Genomic DNA, 25,545 nt, shown 5'->3' with positions numbered 1-25,545 from the left:
CTAGTCTTTTCACGTACATTAACAGATTCTTGCTATAAAATTAGTTACCAATCCAAATTTGTATATCACCTTTCCCCCTCTGATTGCACTTTGACTAAAGAAGAGATACAAACTTCAAAGTAAGTAAAAAAATGTTTATTATGCCACCATTTCAATGCATCTTACACAGGTTTTGATCTTCAAAATACCCTAGAAACTGAAAAAAAAAAATCGAAGAATTTAGATAACAGAAATCCTTCTGCAAAGTTCAGACTAAACACATGCGAAAGACATACTCTTCTCAAAAACACAATTCTGAACAAAGCACCAACTACACAAATATGCAGAATGGTACAACACTTTAAAACTTCACCAAAATATTCTCCATAAAAGGTGTAAAAGTCACCTAATTCACTAGGCACCATTCAACTGAACAAAAATAACAAGTATGCAATCACACTGCAGTGTTTGCAGCTATAAAGTCTTCATTTTTTCACTTTAATAGCGACCTGCAATGCAGAAAGAAAGAAGCTAGTTAAACTTTTGAATCTCTGCAATTCTGTCAAAAGACATTAATTTATAAACTATATTATTTGGAGAAATAATACAGAATATTGGACAACTGTTGAAGGCATTTCCCCCTTATGCAAAGATTCAGATTTCCTCTCCTGTTTGCAAAATGTGAGTGCTAATAGAGAAGAAGTGGCAATTTTCACCAATTTCCCCAATAAACTGCTGTGCCATTTCCCATTATTCTATAAAAGTTTTGGTAATCTAGAGAATGTTTGTGATACATTGCAAGCAGACTTTGAATCATGCTGGTATATGCAAAAGCAAATGGGTTTATGCACTTTAACTTAGTCCAATTCAATAACAGTATAAATTTCTATTTGGATCCAAAGGATCTTTTTAAAATATTATTTTTTAATGAAGTTAATGACTAATTTTAAAATGAATCTAATTTTAACCCAGTAAACATACTTTGTTGGTGTTATTCCAACAACATATTCTATTTATTGACGTATCATTTGAATCAAGAATATAAGTCTAAAATTTTCACTAAGTCACCTAGGAACCCTTGAGGAACAAGAATTAGTACAAGTACACATGCTTATATAACAATGGGGCTCATAGTAAAAGGTACACTAATTAATTTAATAGTTAAAATATTTTCTTTCCAAAAGAACATTTCTGTATCAAGGTGAAGACAACTGAGAGCAGGAGGTTGTTTGAAATCAGACAAAAACTTGGCAGTAATGTATCTGTTTGTTTTTTTAAAACAGAAAACACAACTGAGATTTTTTTTTAAATAACTGGAACAGGAATCAATTATACTTTTAAAAGTATTAGATTACCTCACTGTCCAATTAAGGGCAAATGTTAGGTTTCCCCCCACCCAATTATGTTATGAGGATTTGTTGTGCAAAAACCGGCCTCCAACTATTAAAACTATTGCTTTATTTCATTCAGAGGCAACTGAACTAATTCAAAGCTCTGATAAACATTGTTTTCAATAACTGAAGATAATGGAGATAATGAAATGAGCAGAGGACAAATTAGTTTTGTGACTCAGTATTCTAGAAATGCTTTGCAAAACCTGTTAGGGCAACACTGCTCATCAAAAGATTAAAGCAGGCAACTCTAAAGTCTGTCCCCACTTGCCTACTATCTGCTTTGGTATGCACATGAACATGCTTCTGATGGATGTAGCTGGTCTCTTTGAGAGCAGAGCTTTAGCTCTTTGCTTGTATTACTATTCTTTGTAACGCATAGCTTTCAAGTGCTTTGCACAGCTCTTAGTTCAAGAAGTTTACTATAGGTTTATATTTATATACTGTATGGTCCACATTAACTCTACTGGCCTGTAATGGCAAAATTATATTCAACTGAACTTGTTACTTACGAGGCGAGTAGGATCGAGACCGGGAACGGGATCTATAACCCCCTCGGCTATAATATGGAGATGGTGATCTTCTCCTGCACAAAAAAATGTGACAGTGATGATGTGCATATGGATATACACACTAACTTGCACTGCTACAAATAACCTTGGTAGCTACATGTATCAAGGATAGTACACAAGAATACTGGATCATCATGGATGTTTCAAATCTACTAGTTCTATATATATCTATAGATATATTACTATATCTACTGTATCTATCATAGGGCAACAATTTTTGAACCCAGGTACCACAAATGGTCTAACTTACAGAATGTCTGGGATCCATGACTCCTGAGATAATGAAATTTGGGAAGGTTGTAGCTGTTCCAGTGTTATTGGCTACTTTAGTCATGTGATTTCCATTTGCTCAGCCAGTCTCACAATCTCTTGTTCCCTCTCCCACCTAGCAGCAGCCACTTACCTCCTCCTAAGGAAGGAGAATGGATTTCCAATGCTCCCTGCCAGATTTCCACAATTAATTAAGAATTCCATTTTATAGGAAAGCTGGCGGAAAGTTGGAAGTCGCTCCTGCTCCCACTGCTTTTTTGTCCACCCTTGGTCATTCTTTTTCTGTTTAGGTAAGAAAATATCTTCTGGAAAGATGACCCAAAGGGACACAAATTGTCTAGTTATTATTAAATGCTGCTGTTTTTACAATCTTCTTAGTAACATTGTACAGTAGACATCAAATCAGATAAGCTAGGAAGAAAGTTAGAAGTTAACCTTAAAGCTAGTTTTTAGCCCAAACACTAATGTTATTGCTACTGCATCTGAATTAACGTTACTTGAGTAGCATATAAATGAATTACAGCTGGAAATTGGAAATGATAAGATTGCTCAATATAATGCATTTTAATTTTAAATGTGGCAGAATAGTGTTTTGAATCACATAAATGTTCTAACTAAAATGACTACTTCAATCTTGTAGTATAGGATGTAACAATGATCTGCCTCCTTAATATAGCTAGATCAAAATATTTATTTGGAAACCAGGTTAAAAACGGTCGCTCATCAGTATTTTTACCAGTGTCCAAAAAAGGTTCCCATTTCACCATTGCCTGCATTTTAAAAATCGTATCAAAATCCTTCAACATACCTGTACATCTGATCCCTATCCTGGGCAGCTCGCCATCCTCCTCCACCTCCACCTCCTCTGTGAAAGGATAAGCAGAACGTTTTTAAAAAGCCTTGTTAAAATTGCAAAATACAAATAACTGATATAAAGGAATAATGTAGAAAAAAACAGTCCTGGAATTGAAAAAAAAAAAATTGTATGAATTGCATTACCGCACCAGCCACTGATACAACAAAATACTTGAAACAGAAAGTGTGTTGAATACTAAATCCTTTTTTCAAGCTCAACACAGATATTCTATTTTTAATTAAATGTTTCAATGCTATTCCAATTATCCCAGAAATTTTCATCCTTGAAAAAGGCGCTTTCTTAATTTAGGACAATTGCTTTAAGTTTGAATGGGGTATTTTGAGCTTGGAATACTTTGTAAGAATAACAGAAGAATCCTGCTGAATCAGGCTGTAAATTTACTTGATCCAATATTTTGTGTCTCACGTAGCCAAGTGGCTACATTAGGAAATATTATTATGCCTGAACTGGACAGCAATAATGTCAATTGTTAATTTCAGCAAACAATACAGGTAGCCCTCATCTTAAAACAGTTCATTTAGCGACTGTTCAAAGTTACAATGGAATTTAAAAAAGTGACTTATGAGCATTTTTCACTTACAATTGTTGTAGCATCTCCATGGCCTTGTGATCAAAATTCAAACACTTGCTAACTGGTTCATATTTATAACGGTTGCAGTGTCCAGAGATCATGTGATCACCTTTTGCAACCTTTTGACAAGCACAGTCAATGGGGAAGCTAACTACTGTGACAAGAAAGGTCGTAAAATGGGGCAAATCTCATTTAACAAATGTCTCGCTAAGCAACATACATTTTAGGCTCAATTGCAGTCATAAGTCAAGGACTACCTGTATTTAAAGCATATTACCTGTGATTCAAGAGGCAGTAAAAAACAGCATCAGAAACAACTCATAACCTGATCTTAAATGAATCTGTTAAGTCTCCTTTTAAAAGCCCTGGCCTTAATTATTTTAAGGGGAGAAAAAAACTGCCCTATTTAATTTTTCTATACCATGCCTGATTTTACTGGTAATCCTCCTTTAACTGTTCATCCAGAGACCATTCAAAGTTAAAATGGCATTGAATAAATAGTGCTTACAGCTTGGTCCTTGAAGTTATGGCCTTGCAGCACACCCCCATGTGTGATCAAAATTTGGGTGCTTGGCAGCTTGCCTACATTTATGACTGCAGTATGCACTACAGCATTCCCTGCCTGTCAGCCCCCCCCCCCCCACCCAAGTCTGCTCCTTTGGTCACTTCACTTCACTCCACCTACATTTATTTTTCCCAGCTGACCTTCGCTATCTCTTTCCTCTCATTGCTGGCAGTTGCTGGTCTCTTGTGACAGGACAGGAGAGGTGTGAGATTCCCCCTAAAAACCGCAACTGGGATTAATAGAACTGCCATTGCTAAGAAGGGCAATCACTTAATGACCAATCACCCAATGACTGGTTCAGTTAGCTACAAAAATTCCAATCCTAATTATGGTTGTTAGGCAAAAATTACCTATATCCACTTTATGTCTGTGTTGCCTTTTTTAAAATAATAATTTATTTAATATTTAATTTTATTATTTAATAATTTAATTTGATATAAATCAAATTTAAAAAAACTAAAGAATCCTTAATATTATACCATTTTCTTATAAATATTATGTTGGAACATTCTATTATTTGGATATATTTAGACTTATAACTTATTTTTGAATATTTATTAATATATAGCTGAAAATTCATTCACAGTATCCATGAGCTGGCTTTTATCAAAACCCTTGCAAAAAGAAAATCAATTCTGTTTAGATTTATAGGGCTGCCAATCTCAAATACAAGCCACTGGAAAGCTTACAATATTATAGTATTTCCTTGGCAATAACTACTATTTTAGGATGACTCTATTCTATCTGTTTGGACATAAACAATAGTTTTGTATACAAACACACCCACACAACAGAATATAAGCAAATACTTTTATATTCAGACATCAACTGTTGGTGAGGTATCAGTGCAAATGATAAATAAGCAGTTTTAAGCACTTCTACATTTTGTGTAATTGGAAAGCACTCTTATCCAAAACATGATCCAAAATAGGATTTCTCTTCTTTAGAATTCAGCTGCAAAGGGCCGTGAATGAAAGTTATCTTTTTAGTCTCAATTCAGCCTGGGACACTCTAGAGAGATAGTACTGATCACGCTTGCAGATGATTTAGGATGGAGCTATGCAACCATAGATTTCTTATCATGACAACAGTATCTTGAGATTGTGAGATACTGTAGTGGTTCTTCTCCTTCCTCTGCATCTGGTTTCCAGTCAAATGTTGAATGGGAGAAACTAGCCCTAAGTCCCTGCAGCATGGGGTGCCTTAAGGCTTGGTCTCCCACTGTTCTCTTTAACATTTATATGGAACTGCTGGGTGAGGTCATTCGACAGCATGGGGTTACACATCTCCAGCTCTGGCCCGACTATTGAGGCGGTTATTGACTTTTGACAGGGCAGCACACCTTGGAACAGAGTTGGCAATTTGGCGTCCCTGTGGATTTACTGCTTCAACCTACGAAGCAGGTTGTAGCCATGGTTAAGAGGCTTTTTCAGAGATTCGCTTTGGGCACCAATCGTATCCATTCATGGACCAGAAGGTCTTGCTTACAATCACTCATGCTTTTGTCACTTCCCAGTTGGACTATTGACACATTGGCCTTGAAAGCAACCCAAAAGTTACAACTGGTCCAGAGCGAGGTGGCACATGCTACACTATATATTCCTAGATTTCCCCATTATAGACTGCCACTGCACTGTGCAGGGTGCACAAAATTCCCAGGGGTTTTTTCAGGTGTAATTCAAGACGATAGCCACATTTAAAAGTCTGACATGTCGTGGAGTCAGGCTGATTAGAGTGAACAAGCTTTAGTTTCCTACTCTTTAATATTGCCATTTATTGGTACTTAGGAATTGTGCCTTTCCTACATTCTACATGTGGGAAGAATGTTTCACACAACATTCTTCCCCTAAGATCTTACCCTTCCAGAAGGCTCTTCCCCCATGGGCTGGGATAGTGTAAATTTGAAGCCTGGAAATGGTTGTGTTGGAAGAGTTTTTCTTGTATTGTTCTTTTGTTTTTTATTGCTATTGTGAGTCACCCAGAATTGTGTTTCATAAGTTGGGCAGCCATATAAATTGCAGTGCAAAAGAAGAATATGCAATCGTTATCAAACAACTAATTAAATAGATTTGGGAAGATTGTGAATACTGTTAAGAAAAAAGGGATGGAGAGGGTGAAAGAAAGAGGGGGGGAGGGAGAGAGGGACTGAGATAAACAGGCAGGCAGACTCACCTGTATGATCTACTATAATAGTCACGGTCATCATAGCCTCTATCATAACCTCTGTCATAATAGTCTCTCCGTCGGGAACTACCACTAAATGGGAAGTACATATAATATAGTATTAGAAAAAATGGATTATGCATGTACAATAAAGTAAAAAGCATTAAATTTGTTTTCCATTTTTCTATCAAATAGTGCTCAGATAATATAGTATATGTTAAAAATGTAATATCAAAACATATAAAATACTTCAATACCACCAGAAAAATATGTTGAAGTTATATCAAGTTTTGCACTATGAAGGCAGTTATATTACTTGCGGTCACATCTTATCTGTTAACTTTCTTTTTTCCCCTAGGTCATTGTTGTAGCTCTAGATAAGAATGATTTTAAAGCTTTTTGTAGGTCCACAATGCACTAAATACATAATGAAACAACTGCTATATATACTATGCTATTAATGTGGCTTAAGAAACAAGCCGACTTGATTCTTCCTACTCAATACTGTATTTGCAGACTGATATGCAAAATCATAGAGCTCAGCCATCAACCTTAATTTTTAAAAATATGAGCGTCAATGAATATCAACTGGGGAAAGATAAAATACATGTAGCCCTTAAGATGGTTGCTTTGCAACTTTTCAAAGTTACAATGGACATACCTTGGGGTTACTTACAACCCAGATTCAAAGTTCCGATGGTTGGGCCCGCCAGTCAGTAGTTTGATGGCCATTTGCAATGTCCTGCAGTCACATCACTTGTTTTACAACAGTTTTGCCAAAAAACTGGCATATACTTCCAGTTTTTGGCAAACTTGACCCCATAGTGAACCACTGGCTTGCTTAATGACTATGCCGGTCACTTTACGATGGTGTAAAAAAGATTGTAAAATCAGGTTGGTCATATGACTGTCCCATTTTATAATAGTCACAACTTATGATCATGATGGGCAGGCTTCATTATAGTCGTTAGTCAAAGACTACTGTTACTGCAGCCAAAACAGGATGTTGTGTGTGTCTCATATTCACATTTGTAAAATATAGAAAGCTGTGATATAGCTCAATAAAAAACTAGCGCTGTGTGCTGATCCAGGTTTAAAGAAAAAAATGTAATTTGGAACATATATAGGCATGCCATGAAGAAAGTGTCAGAAGTGTATCTTTTGCTGTGCTAACATGATTACTGGTGTACATTCCTGAAAAATATTCATTTGAGGCATGGTCTAATAAATTTCTCTTCAAATATAGTTCTCTGTCAAGCTTTATGATTGACTGGCCTGCTACTGCATGTTGCCATTATGCCATGGATAAACCCAGCTTGTTTATCACACTGTAGAAACCTATACCTCTTTCATTTCTGATTTGCCAAACTAATCTTGGTAGAACAGTTTATGGTTTGTTAGTTGTATCGATTCATAAATCAGGTGTAAGTAGAACAACATACAACAGCATTCTGCTTGTCAGTTGTAGGGACATATTGTTTGACATGTTGTACAGACTATAATTTTTTTTTAAAAAGTAAAGGTTTCTGCTGTCTAATCATATCTGACTGTAGGAGATGGAGCTCATCTCAGTTTCCAAGCCCGGAGAGCCAGTGTTGTCTGAAGAGGCTTCTGTGGTCATGTGGCCAGCATGACTATATGCCAAGGTGCATGGAACCCTGTTACCTTCCTACCAAACTGGTACCTACTGTACTCCCACACACAACCAAAAGTATGGATTCGGTATGTAGAGGATACCTTTGTCACAATGAAAACGAGAGAGGAAACTTGAAACAAACATCTTCAAAGGAGTAACATTCATAAGAGGAAGAAAACAATAACATACTGGTCATTAGCAGTGGAAATGGCAGCAAATTAGAAATATAAGTCTATTGAAAAAACCACCCAAACTAACAAATGCTCCACTAAACAAGTAACAACCCAACCTCCCACAACAGACGCTATTTAAGAACATTATTCAGACAAGCACAAATGCACTGCAGCAACCCAGAACAGTTTCCAACAAATTGATAACCAAGCAAATTTATCAAAGAGTACCTGACCACTCAACCCATTACAACACAACCAACACAAGCTATGAAAAAGACAATGCTGCCATTCATCAAAACATCTCAAAAACAATCAACAGACTATTACAACCACACAGGATCACAATAGCATATAAACCAATGAAAGCTTTCAAAACATCTTGAGTAAACTGAAAGATCCAGTAGCCCAAGGGGGGAAAAAACCTTGAGTCATCTATAATATACAGTGTAAAAACTGCAACAGCCACTAAATAGTCAGACAAGCAGAGCACATCCATGAACACCAACTAACCTGAAAACATGATGAAAACTCCTTAATTTCACAAAACATGAAGAGACATAATCACAGTTTCAATCTTAGATCAAGCTAAATTCTAAAAGTGCTAGGGAATAGGAAGCTTGACTCAGAAAAATCAGCCATCAATAACACAAGGAGATAAATTAACATTGACACTCTATTCAGAGGTCAATAAAAAAGCTAAAAAGTAAACAAAAAGCCCAGAACACCTCGACAGCAATCAACATGCAGGTAAATCAGGGATTAGCACCAAACAATCAAGCAGCAACCAATAGCTTAATCAAGGAAATACCAAGGAGAAAATACCCTCACCAACAGGGAAAGCTACTGTATGTAAAAGTGGTCAAAATGCCCTACTCCTGCCTAGCAGTGAAGAAGTTACTGTATTTTTCGGAGCATAAGACGCACCTTTCCCCCCCTAAAAAGGGGTGAAAATTTAGATGCGTCTTATACACTGAATGTAGCCCCCCCCCTGCGGTCTCTGCCTCCCAGCAGTTACCTCCTTGTAGCAAGCAGCAAGAAGGAATAGCTCATTTCAGCTTCAGCACAGCCTAATTAGCACAAGTTGATTTGATCGGCCTCCCGACTCTCAGCTGTTTTGCTTGCTGCAAGGAGGTAAATTGTTGGAACAGATTTTTTTTTCTTGTGCTAATCAAGCTATGCTGAAAATGAAAGTAAAGCAAGCTGTTTGCTGTAACAAGGCAAAATTGCTGGGAGGCAGAGGCAGATTTATTTTTCTTGTTTTCCTCACCAAAAAAGGTAGGTGCATCTTATAGTCCGGTGCATTTTATACTCCGAAAAATATGGTAGTTGGTTATGAAACATTTGAAAATAAACAACCTAGCTCAGAGAGCACCAGGACTCATAATACTTTCTAAAACAGTTCTGCAAAAATGCAAAATAACTTATGTTTAATCATATTTTTAAAAGGTTTAACTGATTTCATAATTGTAGATTGTGTGCCAAACTTGAATGTTATTATTTGGTACAGAATGCTGTGTTCTATATTCAAAACTGCTCATATATAACATTAAATTTGTTAGAAACCTTGACCCAATGAATTAAGAGACAAAAACTTACTAAGTAGGTCTCCCCATGTAAATTCCAGGAGTAGGTGTGTGGGGCCTTTTTGTTATTGAGAAATCAACTCTGATTCTTCTCCCATCAAGCTCCATTCCATTGGCTCTTTCTTTTGCCTAAATGAGGATTAAAAATATATTGCAGAATAAATTTAACTTAATCACAACTAGATATAAAATTAATAGCTGGAGTGGAAAGCCTATCAGAGCAGCTTTAACAATGTTGCAATACCACCCATACTATCTGCTTGGAAAAAAAGTGTCATAACTTATACAATTACTTGTGAATTTATTCATCATAGCCTGAGTTTTATTTCGTGATCTCTCTACCATGAAAGAAGGCTAAGATTATGCTGGATGTAAGAATGAAACATTTTGTAATATACAAAATTATTTGTGACACAACTGAACAAAACAGGACAGAATCAAAATAGGATTCAAATCCCTACAACTACTATTAAATTATTGGGACTACCTGACTACCTGAGACTAATCCTCTCAAATTAACTTATTTCATTGAGACAAAAATAGAGAATTACGTAGCTCTTTACAGGAATCCAGAATATGTCATAAGAAAACTCTATTCTTAATATAACAATTCAAATACCAAAGACAATTAAATTTGCATTGAAATTACTTCAGTCATAAAAATCAGTGAACAACTGCACTGACTTAAACCCTAACATACCTAACATACTCATGTAGGTAAAATGAGGGAGAAACAGATAGAGGCTCTTTAATTTAATGGAGGACAAACAGAATATAAATAGTATGTATATGCAAAAAAAGGCAAAAAGGAAGATCTGCATGAACAAAAACTCTTGATGCTTGTAACATGCAAAACTTCAGTTGTGGTCAATTTTAAAAGTATATGTAGCTATTAACATAAATCTATGTTCAGGAAATATATTCTTTTTTTCATTCTGGAAAAAATATGCTTATACAACTTTAATTAGCATGTTTGCACATTAATTAATGTGAATTAATATTATTCAATATAAATACTATTCCTTACCTCCTTAGCATCATCAACACTTTCAAAATAAACAAAAGCAAATCCTCTAGAACGCCGAGACTGTTGGTCGTATACAATAGAAACATCAGCAATTGGACCGTATTTGGAGAATACTTCTCTCAGATCTCTTTCTGTTGTATATAGGCTTAATCCAAATACTCCAAGACAACAATTTGGGTCTGGATTTGCCTGCATAAAAAAAAAAAAAAAGAAAAGAAATTCTCATAAGAAGTGAGTGTTCTATAAAAGAAAGAAAATGCTTTCAGATACAATTTAAAAATATCTATTTGATGTTAAATAAACTGCCTTTCCTAGAGTAAAAAAGGAAAGCAGAGAGCAGCACACTGTCCAAATCTCCAGAATGTTCTGTTGTACTTATTAATATACAAAGTTTAGAATACACTAACAAGTACTGATAATTATTGGGAGCTCTGATCTCTCATGCTTAACATGATTTACTTTTGTATTACTACAGCATGTTTCTTTTTATGTTTGGACATGAGAAGCTTCCTTTTTTCGTAATACATTTGCTCACACATGAGATCTCTTTGCCCAGTAGGGATTTAGATAAGTGTTTGTTAATCAACAGGGACACTTTTAGATACATAATACAGAAACATTTTTGCACTGAATAAAACAATTGTTAAAAAAAAAGAATTTTGATAACTATATTTGAGTACAGGTAGTCCTTGTTTAGCAATCTTTGTAGGCACATCGTTGACAAAAAAGTACAACCAATACTTACATTTATGACTGTTGCAGGTTTGGTCAGGTAGTTTTGACTAATTACAATTAGCATGGGAAATTTATTGCTAAGTGTTATGTCATTAAGTGAGCTATGCCTGATTTTATAAATTTTTCATCATCGTTGTTACATAAATCACCATGGTCATTAAACAATACATGCCTCTCCCACAGACTTTGCTTGTTGGAAGCTCCTTGGAAAGGTAGTTAAATGATGATCACTTGACCCCAGGAGGCTGCAACTGACATAAATACAAGTCAGGTGCCAAGTATCTAAATTTTTATCAGGAATGTGGAAGTGCTGCAAGGACTTGGCAGCAAGTAATTTTTTTCATCATTTTTTTCATCATCAATGTAACTTTGAATAATTGATAATTGAATGATCATAAATCTAGGACAGCTTGTAAGGCAAAGGAAAGCTGAAGAACGTTAAGCACAGTCTTACAACTATTTTGCTTAATGACCATCCCAATTGTGATTGCTAAATGAGGACTATTTGTATAAATGATTTTCCCTATAATACAATCTACAGCCATGTTATCTTATTTTATGCATTTAAGTAAGTTTTCTTAAAAGAGCTCTATAGGTTTCAACAGATTCTCAAAGAGGTCCATTGCCCAAAGAGCTTAAGAATCTCTGAATTAGAGGATTTTGTGCAATAGGTTTTTTTTTTACTATACTTCTACTGAAATTATTTGTTTGTTTATACAAGACATTTTTGTTAGTACATGAAATTGGATAGAAGTAAATGTGTTTTTTCTGCAGTGAATCATTAAAATCACTACAATGTATAACTACGATCAGCTGCTTTCCATCTTAAAATATATTAAACTATATATATAACCTATATGAAAAAATCATGACATAACTCATTAAGAGTTAAAAATGTCTTAGCAAACTTTAAAACAAACTAAAAGATGTAAATTAAGACATAATATAAATAATTAGTATACAATATCTATTTTAAATAAAATTTACTAAATACATTTAGCATCAATACAACTTTAACAATATTAGCATTATTAACAATACAATTATAACTTTACAAGATTTCTGGGTAATTTGAAAACTTTAGAACCTCCAAAGACACACACAGCTGAATTATCTCTGGTCAACTGCTGCCATCCCAGCCTTACTCTGTTGCCAACATGACGCCGACGAGTAGACATAGGAGAATGGCTGTGACTATGTCGGCGACGATAGTCGCGGCTATAAGATCTGCTTCTTGATCGTCTGTGGGATCGAGAACGTGAACGTGATCTTGTATAATGTCTGCGAGAACTTCTCCTTGATCTGGATCTATAAAGCATTCAAATTAAAAATGTCATAGTGAACGATAAACACACATTTCATTAATAATGGATGTATAAAATTGCTACTATATTAGAACTAAAATGTACATCTATATGTATGCAATGCTCCTATCAAAGAATGGAAACTGTAAGCATTTCCTGGAATTGGTGGAACCAAGATTTTCATCTAACTCAGGAAAAATATTTTTTGGAATTAAAAGGCCAATAAGTTGAGTTTACAACATTTTTAGTTACATAATCCTGTGGCCTCTGGGAGGTGCTTCCAAAAAAGGATGGGAGCAAAAGGCTAATAGCAACAATAAAAGCAGTTCAGGTCACACTGGCTAATTCTGAAACAGATTTTATGTCGTACCTGAAGGTTAATACAGAAGAAATGAACCAATGCACAAAACATTTCAAGTACAAAATCAACAATTCAAATGCTCCAAGTTCACAACAAAAATCCAATGTTTGAGTTTCTAACTCAAAGTTAGTTACAGCAGAACCCTCAAATTACTTAAAGTTTTGTTCCATTGTTGATTGGTCTAGGCTCAGGGTATTTTTCTCATTCTGTTCACACCCTTAATCACATCACTACTGCAACCAAGGTAGTGGTGCTGTGTTGCCCTCATCTATACTTTTTATGGGAAGGAAACCTGGAGCATGGACTTTCCTGAAGAGCTCAGTAGGAAAAGGATATCAGAAACATATTTCAATTACAATATGTTTCTGTTGTAAATGAATCCTAGTGAGGCATCAGGAATTTCAAAGCAAAAATATATGAAGACAGATTTTTTTTATTCCTCTTGTCATTGACATATTATTCTACTGTTGTTGTGTTAACGTCATGGACAATTCTGGAATCCACTTCTCTGACTGGGTGGAATGTTCATAAATGTACATATATAAATATACGTACATAAATACAGTATGTTTTTTACATGTTAGCAGACATTATTTAAATCTAGAGGTACTAGAATATTAAACTTTGAACCTTTTTGCACAGCTAATCCTCAGGTTGACTGCAATTAGAGCAGGACCTCCTTCATTAAGTAGTGCAGTTGTGCGATGACTGCATCACTTAGCAAAGCAATCGAGATTGTGTTGTAACTCAAGATGTGTGAGTCGCTAAGCTGAAAATGGAGGGAGTAAGGCAAGGAGCATAGGATGCTACTATGGGATGGAGAGGTCCTGGAAGTTTTTCATTCCTAATAGTTAAGTCAGATGATTCTTTCATGTTTAGTAGGCTGTGTGGATCTGAGGGCAGGGGTCCCCAACCCTCGGGCCATGGCCTGTTAGGAATGCACGTCATGCAAGCGGTGGGCAAACAAAGCTTCATCTATGCATGCATGGGATCTAGGTTGCACACAAAACACACACACCAGTCTGTGGAAGACAACTTTTCTTCCAAAATTGATTCCTGGTGCCAGAAAGACTGGTGACCAGAGATGTGTGGTGCACGCAAGTACAAGGAGATTGGGAAAAGTGTGTGCAGGTGAAGGTGCATCTGAGTGAATGGGGGAAGGAGGGCATGGTATAAGCAGGGCAGGAGGGAGACTTACCTGAGCAATGTGATCTTCCTTGCTAGATTCCCCACTGACTTTGCTTGTGGGAAGCCAGCAGGGAAGGTCAGAAATGGTGATCAGGTGACCACAGGTTGCTGTAACCAGTTGTAAGTACGAGCTGGTTACCAAATACCTGAATTTTATTCATGTGACCATGGGGATATGACAACAATCAGAACTTCAAGGACCAGTTGTAAGTTCTTTCATTCAGTATCTTCGTAACTCCAAATGGTTGCTGAATGAATGGTCGTAATTTGAGAACTACCTGTAATGAACTCTAGGGTCCAGTTATATTAGGATCCAGCTATATTATTTACTTGCCTAGCAAGACTTTAATCAACCATTGTTTCAATCAAGATAAGCCATATTATCCTTATGTACAATACAGCAATTAAACTCACTAGGGACACCTATAGTAACTAAACAAGATATAAATGATAATTGGGAATTGAGGACCATCTGGAAATTTTAGCACTAAATTCCAAGATCATTATGATTTAATTAAATTCTCATTTAATGAGAATTAAAAGAAAGCTTGCAAACATAAATCTCATAGGGAAATAATTGCAAATCACTCATGTTAACACTGCCAAGAAAACTACATGAATACAGTCACTAAGCTCAATGCAAGAGCATTTACGTGCATTTAGATAAATTTGAGATAAATTTAACAAAAATATGCATCACATAAGCTTACCGAGATTCAGATCTTGATCTAGATTTTGACCTAGATCGTCTTGAACCCTCCTTGGATCTAGATCTAGCAGGGGAATGCCTCGGAGACTTGCCAGAACCATGAGCACTTCCACTTCTGGAAGCAGAACGGGACTCCTGTGTATAGAAAATGCATAATTTAGTTTAAGTTCAATGTCTTTAGTATTTTAGTCTAAAGAAGTTCTGGTGAAAAATAAAGTTCTTTGTCTCCATTATGTGTCCGGGCAGTTGCCACTAGAACTGCCTAGATTTAGGATTTTTTTTTTTTGCCTGTTAAGCACTTCTTTTAAAAAAAAACCCTGTGTGTTTGTTCGTCTATTAAACAAATAATGCATGCATGCATGTTTATCAAAATATACAGGGACACATAAACAGACTAGTAATTACTTAGCGTAGTGCTTTCAGATTCCAGATTACTTCTTATCTTAACTTCATTTTTATTTCTTTTCTTCATTCTTCCGTTTCAAATTCTGACTTCTTTCATCTTCCCCACTTCACACAAATTGCTCAATATTCTATAAGTGGGACTTCTGGTCTGATAATTAGCATGCATTCACTTTCTTTTTTTTCAAATTTCAGCTTCACTTATTCCTGAGCTTCAAATAATTCTCATTTATAAAACTTGTCAAATGGCGACTTCCGCATTTTCCTTCTTCAACATTAACCTTAATAAAAAAAGAACAGGATGAAGAATATTTAAAACTCCAGGATAGATATCTAGTGTCAAAACTGAAACTAGAAAAAATGCTATGTGTTTGCACGGCTTTTAATTAGTATGCAGTTTTGTTTTAATATTGTGATGCCAGGTTTATGTCTGAATTTTTATTTATTTTTTTTAGAAAAATGTCAATTCAATTAAAAAAGGTTGACCAGCTACAAATTTCCTAATTAAGCCTACTTTAGATATCCAAATAGTTGAGGATTTAACATACTGATGACTTTTTCATATTTAACATTTAGAAATTAGTAATGTTTTTCAAAATCACGTATTCGTATAATTCCACTCAACTGAGCTATTTTTAATAGAGACAGAATATATGGATAAACTGAAGAACCTTATTTCTCAATAGCATGTGCTTTAATTTCTTCAGCAATTATGGAGTATTCTATCATATGTAAGAGAGCAGTCTTAAAAACAAAACAAAAAACAAAACAAAACAGGAAGCCTCTGGCAGCACCTTTTTGACTAGAAGAAAATAATTGAAAAGCATATGCTTGTGTGACCTTTTGTGAAATGCAGCTAATAAAGTGGACTGAGACTCGTAAAAGCTTATTATAAAAGCCTTTTCATAAAATTTCATAAAAAAGTCAGAAAAGTGCTGCCAGACTTCTGATACGTCACAATGAAAATTTTATGCTAACATTTTAATTAGTCATAAGAACAGAAAATACATTTGTTTTAAACAATGTATTTTCCAAGCTTATAAATTGATATTTTAAAATTTGGTAGTTTTTTATGTTAAATAATTAATACCAATTATTTTAGAACTTCATTTTAATTCTCCTTTTTACAAGTAACATCTATCTAGTTCCTACAATATTTGCACGGACAATACAAAAATAATGTAATACAACTGTTACTGTACCATATACAAAATACAAATGTAACATCACAGGAAGTCTTAGGAAAATTCAATAAGGACATTATGTTATAAAACTATGCGCGCTCTCATGCAACATTTCAGTTTTATCATTCATAACTGATAATGGCTAAAACTATACCTTGTTACTGCTAAAGGCAAGTTCATAGATACAGTGTCTCACCTGAACTTCTTGGTACATCTCTTTCCTCAACACCCCACACCCCATGAAAATAGAAAGAATTCTCAACTCACAAATTTTTGGTACATAATGCTTATTTGAAAAATGTGACCTGACAAAGTATTCACATTAAAGGGGGAGTGAATATTTTGTTGAAAACAGGGTTTACTTATTTACAATATTTGTATAAATTTTTCATTCTTTTTTTAATTCTGAAAATGACCTATAAATCTCAAAGCATTTATCTTTTAAAAATGTACAATATAGTTTAAATCAAGTTTGATATTTCATGTATTTTCTAAAAATGATGTAAGATTTTGTAGCACACTACATTTACTATTACAGTAAGTATTATTTATACATTTTCATTTTTATAACTGGGTCATTTTTTTTTCATAATTTGGAATTTTATTGAAATAACAAATGACTGCAAAATAGTCCTCTATAGTGTCTATTATATCCAGCAATCATGACAGATTGAGAATGTAGTTATGGGAATGGCACACAAAAATAGCTCAACTGGAAAGTTACTGAGCAAAATAAACAGTTTAGTTCTATGGAATAAAAATGGAAAATCTGGCTAATATACATATTAGATAATGAATGAACCACTAGTTGTTTAGACAAGAGTATGCTACTTACTTTTCACACAATTATATCCCAGCAAGTAGTAGCCTGAACTTCCCTCCAAATATGGAATATTTAATGTTTACTAGTGTCATACAAGCTGCATGAACTGAAATCATGGACTTAGTTTAGGTAGTCCTTGAGATGCAAGAGGTCACTTAAGGACTGTTCAAAGTTATGACAGATGCCCCCAAACTACATATAAACCTGTCTCAAAGTTATGACAATGCAGTGACTCTGCAGTCATTCATCCTTATGACCCCACCATAAAGACATTGAAGCACTCCCCACCCCCTTTCCCCCATCCTGCCCCCATGGCCTGTTGCCCATGCCTCCTGGAAGCAACTGCCCTTTTCCACATGCTGGCAATCCCTTGTGGTCTTTGTGGTGTTCCAATAGCCTAGCAAAAGCCATGGCGGGGGTTGCAGTTTCTCAACGGCTAGCCAGGAGTGGGTTTGCTGTCTCTTAACAAGCAGCTAAACAGGCTAGAAAGCTATGAAAGGCTGGAAAACCAGTCTTTGTTTTTCCCCAGAAAAGCAAGAGCACCTCAGTAGGAGGAAATGCAGTGGCATAACCAAGAAAAAAAGGCAGACCCAGCATTTTCCTTCCAGTTTCTCGCTGGCAAGACAGTCAGCTATGAAGCGTGCATGTGTGGGAGCCAGCAGGAGGCATTAGGGAAGAACAAGCTCTTTTTCCTTCCCTTCTGGAAGCACCATTTTGAAGGGCCCACAATTCATTATGACTACTCTGAAAATGGCTCTTGCTTCCAGGCTGCAGCCATGCGGTCTGGAGACAAGCAACAGCTTGCTCTCATTCCTAAGGTCTCTGTTAAAAGATGAGCGACCAGCAGGGAAGATTCTGCATGTGGGACCCAAGGGATGGAAAGCAAAGAGTATCTCAGGGGGCAGGCCCTGAGCAGTCTAAGGCAGGTGGGTTTGTGCCTGGACTAAGCCTCTCAGGATTACCCTTACCCCTGAGGAACCCCATGCTCCATTTAATGATTGCACTGGGCGATCAGGGATGGCTGGTTGTTATGTGATACAGTTCATTTAACGTTTGTCTCAAACGTACAACTGTAATGAGCAGGCTCCATTACACTCATAACTCAAGCACTACCTGTATTTAGCTGCAGGCAACTATACGGTTCCAAGTGTTATAATTAAGTATGTTTTAGGAAAAAAATGAATTAGATACTACATTCAGATTGACACTGAAGATTATATATCAAATATATATCTCATGGGAAATGTAATATCTAAATCTAAACAGGTGTCAGTTTCAACAAAAGAGAGAATGATCCTGTAGCCAAAAAGGGCATTTTCAGCTTTGGCTGGTGCACCCAGTTGTGACCATTTCCCAAACAGAAGGCCCCGAATATAAACATTTGTGTGGTACAGGTAGTCCTTGACTTACATCCACAGTTGAGCCCAAAATTTCTGTTGCTAATTGAGACATTTAAGTGAGTTTTGCTTCATTTTACAACTTTTCTTGCCACAGCTGTTAAGTGAATCTGGCTTCCCCATTGACTTTGCTTGTCAGAAGATCGCAAAAGGTGATCACATGACCCCAGGACACTGCAAATGCCATAAATGTGAGCCAGTTGCCAAGCATCTGAATTTTCATCACATGACCATGGGGATGCTGCAAGTCATAAATGTGAAAAACGGTCATCAGTCACTTTTTTCAGTGCCGTTATAACTTTGAAGGATCACTAAATGAACAGCTGTAAATTGAGGACTACCTGTATTGATACCCATTGACCAGATTACTATTTGTTGTATATGGGGTTGCCTTGGAAGACTACTAAGAAACTTCAGATGATGCAGAATGCAACTGCCTATGAGGTAATGGCTCAGACACTTTACTGTTGCATTACCTCAATATTAGGGGATTTGCACTGGCAATTAAGTTAATTAATAGCAATTAATATGCTATTTATCTCCTATTAAGCCCTAATTAAAGGTGTTAGTCATCACTTTTAAAGCGCTCCATGGCTTAGGACCTGGGTACCTACGAGACCGTCTTTTGCCACCAATAGCCTCCCACCGACCAGTTCGTTCTCACACGGGACTACTCAGGGTACCATCAGTCAAATTATGCTGACTGGTGACTCCCAGGGGGAGGGCCTTCTCTGTGAGGGCTCCAACCCTTTGGAATGAACTGCCCCCGGAGATACGGAATATCCCTGATCTCCGTGCTGTCCGCCGTGCCCTCAAGACCCTGATGTTCCAACAGGTGGGGCTAAACAGATGAACATGTGAATGATTTTTAAAAATGTTATCTAATTCTGGGTTTTATTTAATTGGCCAAACTAAGTAATAATTTTAATTAGCAATTTTATGATGTTTGTGTGTCTATATTTTTCTTGGCTGTACACTGCCTTGAGTCCTACGGGAGAAAGGCGGTATAGAAATATAATATAATATAATATAATATAATATAATATAATATAATATAATATAATATAATATAATATAATATAATATAATATAAAACAAATAAATGTCTTATGGCCTAGATATTTTCAAGATTGTCTATTCTCACCCCATGTATACAAACAGAAAACACCTGCTGAATATTTACATATCATGATATTCAGTAGGAAGGGGCACAGAAACCAGCACTTTGAGTGCTCCATCTATTAGAACAGAACAATTACTAGATATGAAGGTGGCCTCCTCTCACAATCTTCCAGAAACTTGTTAAAATTTGGTTATCCTGGAAGCATTTTAGTAAAATGTTGTCCAAATAAGATGGAATGCCATGAATTCTACTGCAGTTTGAGGTTACTGTAATTAACTGTTTTACTTTCATTGTGTTAACTTTTTATGTAGATTGATTTTATACCATTTCTGAAGATATAAATATTTAATAAAGCAATAAAAATAAGTTGTAATTGCATTAAATTTGTTAAAGCTTCAGCACATGAAATGTAGTTCAATACATAGAAACAACCCAATTCCTTCCAAATATTCTGAACTACAATTTCCACAACATCCAACTTCGGTCATGTTGGGACATCATGGAAACTGTAGACAAAATATCTGCAGGGGAGCAGGTTGCTTATATAAGTACAAATAAAATGACAGGTTCACATGCATTTTCTATATGGATGGAATAATGGTATTATATACAAATCAAGTAAACAAGAAACCTCCTTTTAAAAATGCTAGTTTGTCCTTAAAGCTGGTTTTATGTTATGTTTTTAAAGCATAATTTGGAATCTTAAACAAAAGTGCTGGTTGATTTTCTAAAAATTTAAAAGTGTTTTAAGATTTTAAAAGTAACAGGTTCTGCTCACAGTCATCCATATAACAGTGCTAGAAGACAATATTTACTGGAACCAATAAGCTGTGAACACTCCTGTCACCTTTTAGGTACCTTTTATTATTTTGGTCCCTTGTTCCCAGACATGACATTACAGATATTTTGTGGAAAAGTTAGATTTACATAACAGTTTTGCAACAGTATTCATGATGTGCTTTTGAAAGTCTGAAAATGTTCACTGATCAAAAAGATTACCTGTTTATGCTACATGAGAGCCAACAAATGCATTCCACATAAAAATAATCTGCTTTTAAAATGCATTCCCTCTTTGGTTTTGGCAGCAAAAGCTTTCTAGAAACCAGTAAAGCGTGTTCCTCTAGAATCTTAATGGTTTTCATGTTTCATGCAGATTCATTTTCTTCCACCAAAGTGATTCCCAAGTCAGAACAATATTGAGTAAAATATGAAAGATAAAACTCTGTATAATTTATTTTCAAAAATATGTCATTTATTCATTCAGCTTTTTTATGAAAATCCACATGCAGAGCAGCTAAGCACAACTGGTGCTCAATTTTTTTAATGAAAATACCGAGTTGGCTACAGTAAGAAATCCAATAATTCATGGTATAAACATCATTGCAGAGTACAGCATTTCCTCTTTTTTTCTTTACCTGAAAGTAATTTCAAACTGTTCTATCCCCTTTTTTTAACGATTTAGGTAATTTTTCAATCAACCTATCTTTAAAATTTAATCCCAGCAACAAGCAAGAATCAAATGTAAAAACATTGTCATCAAGAAAAATAGTCTTAAAAACAAGATGAATTTTTAGTAGTAAGGAGTTTCAGCAAATAAGTCCAAATTTTGATTTCTGGATAATACAGGACACATTTCTACAGTTTTTAAGGGATAAGTTTATTCAGAATTAAAATTGTTGGAGCCACAAGTAAAAATTTTGACTTCTATTACAGTACAGTTTGCACTTTCCTTACTTTATTAAATCTGGGAAGAGACCAGTAATTTTGTAATATACTATAGTGTGATTGCTTCCTACATTACGGAACTCCTGAACAGAGAACTAGCCTGTATGACTTGGTTTTGAAATTCAGAGATTATAAGCACTTCAACATTTCTTTTAGTCTGCAGTTTCAATGAGTGTTAAACTAAACATTCAAAAATATTTTGAGGAAAAGCTTTCTGTATTAAATTTTCAGTGACAAGTTTACAAACTTTTAAATTGATTTCATAAAAAGAACATGTGAAACCCTCATCCTTGTCTACACAGATCTGGCACATCCCTTTCAATTTAACTACCACGCTGAGTTCATGCCTTCAGTTTTATCCCCATCTATCCATTTTCAATGCCTTCATTTCCACATTATTCTTTCCCCCAACATTTATCTAAGGCTGTGCCCATACTAATCTCTACCTTGCAGTAATTTCATCCATAGCTAGCAGCATGTTCAGCATTTTTTTCCAGGAGGTAAAACCCGCCCACTATGCATTTCTCTGTCTTGTTTCCATTTACTTAAGAGTGTTTACCATGCACTGTTGCTCTCAAGAATATTTGTAGATTTATTTTGAATATATTGGCAAAGAAAATGCAGGCATCCTTTCCAGTTACATTGAATTGTTTTTTTTTTTTTGTTTAAAAGCCAGATTTTTCTGTGAAGCAAATCTGAATAATTAGAAATGTTTTTTCAAAAGGTAGTCCTTACACAACTATGCAAGCAAGTTTTTAAAAAATCCACAGAATTTAATGCAGAATTATCTTTGGAGGCTACTCTGATAATATAAAATACATTTCAATCATTCATCTTAAAAGAAGACATAACCTGTGAGCCAAAATTCAATTACTTTGCAAACCTAAGAAATTAACTTAATGAAGAATTGAATATGTATTTCTTAAGGACAGCAAAGTTCTATTTCACCGCATGTTACTAATTAATCATGTCAAAGGTGCTTTCCAAAAGGCAACTGGACTTTCTTGGTTTCTTTAAAATGTTTCACTTCTCATCCAAGAAACTTCTTCAGTTCTGAATGAGAACTGAAATGTTTTCAAGGAAAAAAACCCCCAAGATAGTACATTTGCCTTTTGAAAAGCACCTATGAGACAATCATGAACTGGATGACTGAGAATCTCTATAGACACTACTAATTAATGTAACATCACCTAGCTAACTCTACTGAACAATATATATGGGCTTGGAAGATTAGATAGGCCTAATTGGAAGATCAAAGCAGTACTAGCGTGTGATGCTGGGAAAAAATATCAAGGACAAAGAAGACATAGAAAGATTTTTGCACTGACGCTGAGAAGGCTATATGGATATGTCCACTTAACTCAAATTTGGTTTCAGGGTGCCTTTGTCTACTTTCAACATATTAGCTTCCCAGGAAATGAGTATTTTAAAAAAACACAGCATTTTTTTTTACTCTATAGCTTGGTCTTCTACCAAGGTGACATCAATGCAAATTTAAAACTGTAGTGCTAAAAGAAAACCATGCCTATTAGGAAAATTTACTGTAGCCAATTTTACACGGTAAAAATGGTACTCATTTACAGCCAGGTATTTATCATAGTATGTGCTAAATTATTTTATACTGCTGAATGCAAGTCATATAATATTTAGGATTCACAACTACAAAGATAAGCCATCAAGTATGCTTTAGAAGATTAATAATGGTGGCTATATAAACATGATTTATTTATTTTTTGCAATCCCCCCTTCTGAGCTCAGTTGAGTCTCAGTGCAGAAAACTGAAAAGGTGAAAGGAACCGTTTTCTTACTCAATTTCTCTTTCTGAATCAGCAATCCAATTTGATTAAAATATTAATACCATGGCTGAGTTAGAGAATTCCTAAACATGCACATACATGATTTGTATTTTCCGAAATTCCAGACTTCATCTCTTCATCTTTTGCACAAAATCTACATTTTTGCCATGCAACTTTCAGTTACAAAAGTTGCAAAATGACTGTGGCTTTTTCTCCTCTTGCTGTAATGTTGAATGAAGCCCTGCAAAGCAGCAGCCTAAACACTGTATCGCAGTTGATGTGCAGCATTTGTGCACAACCGTATTTTTTTCTGCTTTGTTTCAGATTCAGCTATATTAAACCAATGCTTTTATTGCTAATTAGCAGATAAACCAATATTACGCTGTTTGAGAAGTCAATGTAGTTTGAAATAAAAAATTCAGCTTTTTAAATTATAAGCCTCACTTATTCTGCCTTTCTATTCCACAAACACGAATAGGGTATGTTAAGTTTACATTCAAAGAACCCATACTGAACATTATTTTTCAATGTATTTTTTAAGGAAATGCTTTGTATGCTGCGATACAGCTACGCTGGGCTTTGATGACAATGCCTTTCCGTTAACAAGTCAAATTATACAAGAATTCACGGTGCACGTGTGCAAGAGCAAAAATTTGGAGCGAAGCTGAAACACCATCCAGTAAAGCGGAAAGAATGAAATATCTAACTATAATCAGAGGCGTCTGGATGGAAACACCGCGGATGGCATTTGCAAAGAAATCAGCTCTATAGCATTCCAGCGAGGAAAGGTTGCCAATCTTTTCCGCGGCCATTTTGTCCCCGCGGCGGCGCGTTCCTGCGGGTCAACTGCCCAAGATGGCGTCGGGAGAGGGGCTCACCATAGAGCTCCACGTCACAGCGCGCCCTCTCTACAGGAAACGGTGAGCCATTTTCTCGCGCCAAATCAAGACGATTCAGGCTAAGACGGGAGAGGACGTTAGGCCGGATGAACAGCCGTTTGTTTCCCCATTCAAGGTCTTTCCCTCTAGCTCCACGCCAGTCCCAGAGAAAAGGGAAGAGAAGTCAAGATGCTTTTTCTTTAAAAGGAAAAAAAGCCGAAAATGCGTGTTTTCTCTTTTAATTAAACAGGCTGCTTAAACCGCGCTCGCAAGCACTGTATATTACCCGCTCGCCGTAGTTCTGCTCCCCGCTGTCGCTCATTCTCCCGTTTAGGAGCGCTGGACGCCAACCACGGTTTCTAACGCCAAACCGTCTCTTCGCTAGTCTTCTCCGCAGAGGAAATGACGGAGTTTCCCAAGCCCCGCCCTCGCGCTCGAGCGTCAACTGCCTCGCTCCTTCTTCTTCCGTTCTCTTCGGCTCCGGCACCTCCCTTCCGGGGGGGGGGGCAGGCGCGGCTCTCCTCGTCTTGGGAACCTGTTTTATGCGAAGAGTCTTTTTAAAACGAATTTGTCTATCATTCATTTACCGTTTATATTCGGGTTAGAAATAGCTCCTTGTGCAGCCCATAGGAATACTTTTGTGTTAAGCACGAGAATTACCTTTTATGGCTGGTAGCCCTTCCAGTTGTGGAAAAGGGCGGAGAAAGAAATGACGACGACGATTTCAACCCCAGAAGCTAGACAGGCTCTTCCCATCCTCCCCATTCACAGGCTATTATTCCCAACTGTCCAGTGGGAAGAATCAATCATGGAACTTATTTTTAGTATTTGTTTTGGTTGGTGTATTCGATAGGATGTAGATTCATACCTGCTGCAATTGAAGAGACTTCAGCGATTCACAACATTGACAACACAATAAAACGTTCACTGTGTTATCGGTAGAGTAACAATAAATCATACAGTTAAAACGAAGACAAGCAGCAATTAACAATCAGAGAATAACATAGATGGCATGACTACATACCCCAAGTATTGGCTATAATAATGCTGTTTTTAATATTTTTCAGAAAGCAACTGGGAAGCTGATCAAATTTCTAGGGAGAGGCTATTCCA

General features: G+C 36.0%; 1 protein-coding gene across 9 annotated transcripts; it reads right to left on the bottom strand.

Moving 5' to 3' along the window:
- Positions 1-120: 120 nt before the first annotated feature.
- On the bottom strand, positions 121-25,149 carry TRA2B (transformer 2 beta homolog). 9 transcript variants are annotated; one of them, XM_087872139.1, is made up of 10 exons: positions 25,093-25,137; positions 24,719-24,967; positions 15,106-15,239; positions 12,688-12,850; positions 10,808-10,996; positions 9,794-9,909; positions 6,398-6,481; positions 3,021-3,077; positions 1,883-1,956; positions 121-488 (listed from the first exon to the last, which is right to left on the bottom strand). In XM_087872139.1, the coding sequence occupies exons 2-10, from the start codon at positions 24,752-24,754 to the stop codon at positions 478-480; spliced, it is 864 nt and encodes a 287-aa protein (XP_087728265.1). In that variant the 5' UTR covers positions 24,755-24,967; positions 25,093-25,137; the 3' UTR covers positions 121-477. The 9 variants fall into 9 exon arrangements, with proteins under 9 accessions (XP_087728265.1, XP_034295520.1, XP_087728266.1 ...); XM_034439629.3 differs by having other exon boundaries at positions 12,646-12,850; positions 25,093-25,123; XM_087872140.1 differs by lacking the exon at positions 25,093-25,137 and adding an exon at positions 15,510-15,787 and having other exon boundaries at positions 12,646-12,850; positions 24,719-24,865.
- Between the last annotated feature and the right edge of the window lie 396 nt (positions 25,150-25,545).

Source organism: Pantherophis guttatus, chromosome 6, assembly GCF_059756535.1.
Source record: "Pantherophis guttatus breed Tessera chromosome 6, ASM5975653v1, whole genome shotgun sequence".
Taxonomy (NCBI): Eukaryota; Metazoa; Chordata; class Lepidosauria; order Squamata; family Colubridae; genus Pantherophis; species Pantherophis guttatus.
This window is presented reverse-complemented; position numbering and strand designations above follow the sequence as displayed.

What these genes read in the sequence shown, in the direction of transcription:
- TRA2B (XM_087872138.1), bottom strand. Translation starts at nt 25,015, where the DNA reads ATGAATGATAGACAAATTCGTTTTAAAAAGACTCTTCGCATAAAACAG. An exon ending in TACATGGGGAGACCTACTTA is followed by an intron (nt 6,482 to 9,793) that starts GTAAGTTTTTGT and finishes CTTCCCATTTAG; the next exon opens with TGGTAGTTCCCGACGGAGAG. An exon ending in GATAGGGATCAGATGTACAG is followed by an intron (nt 1,957 to 3,020) that starts GTATGTTGAAGG and finishes TTTTTTGTGCAG; the next exon opens with GAGAAGATCACCATCTCCAT.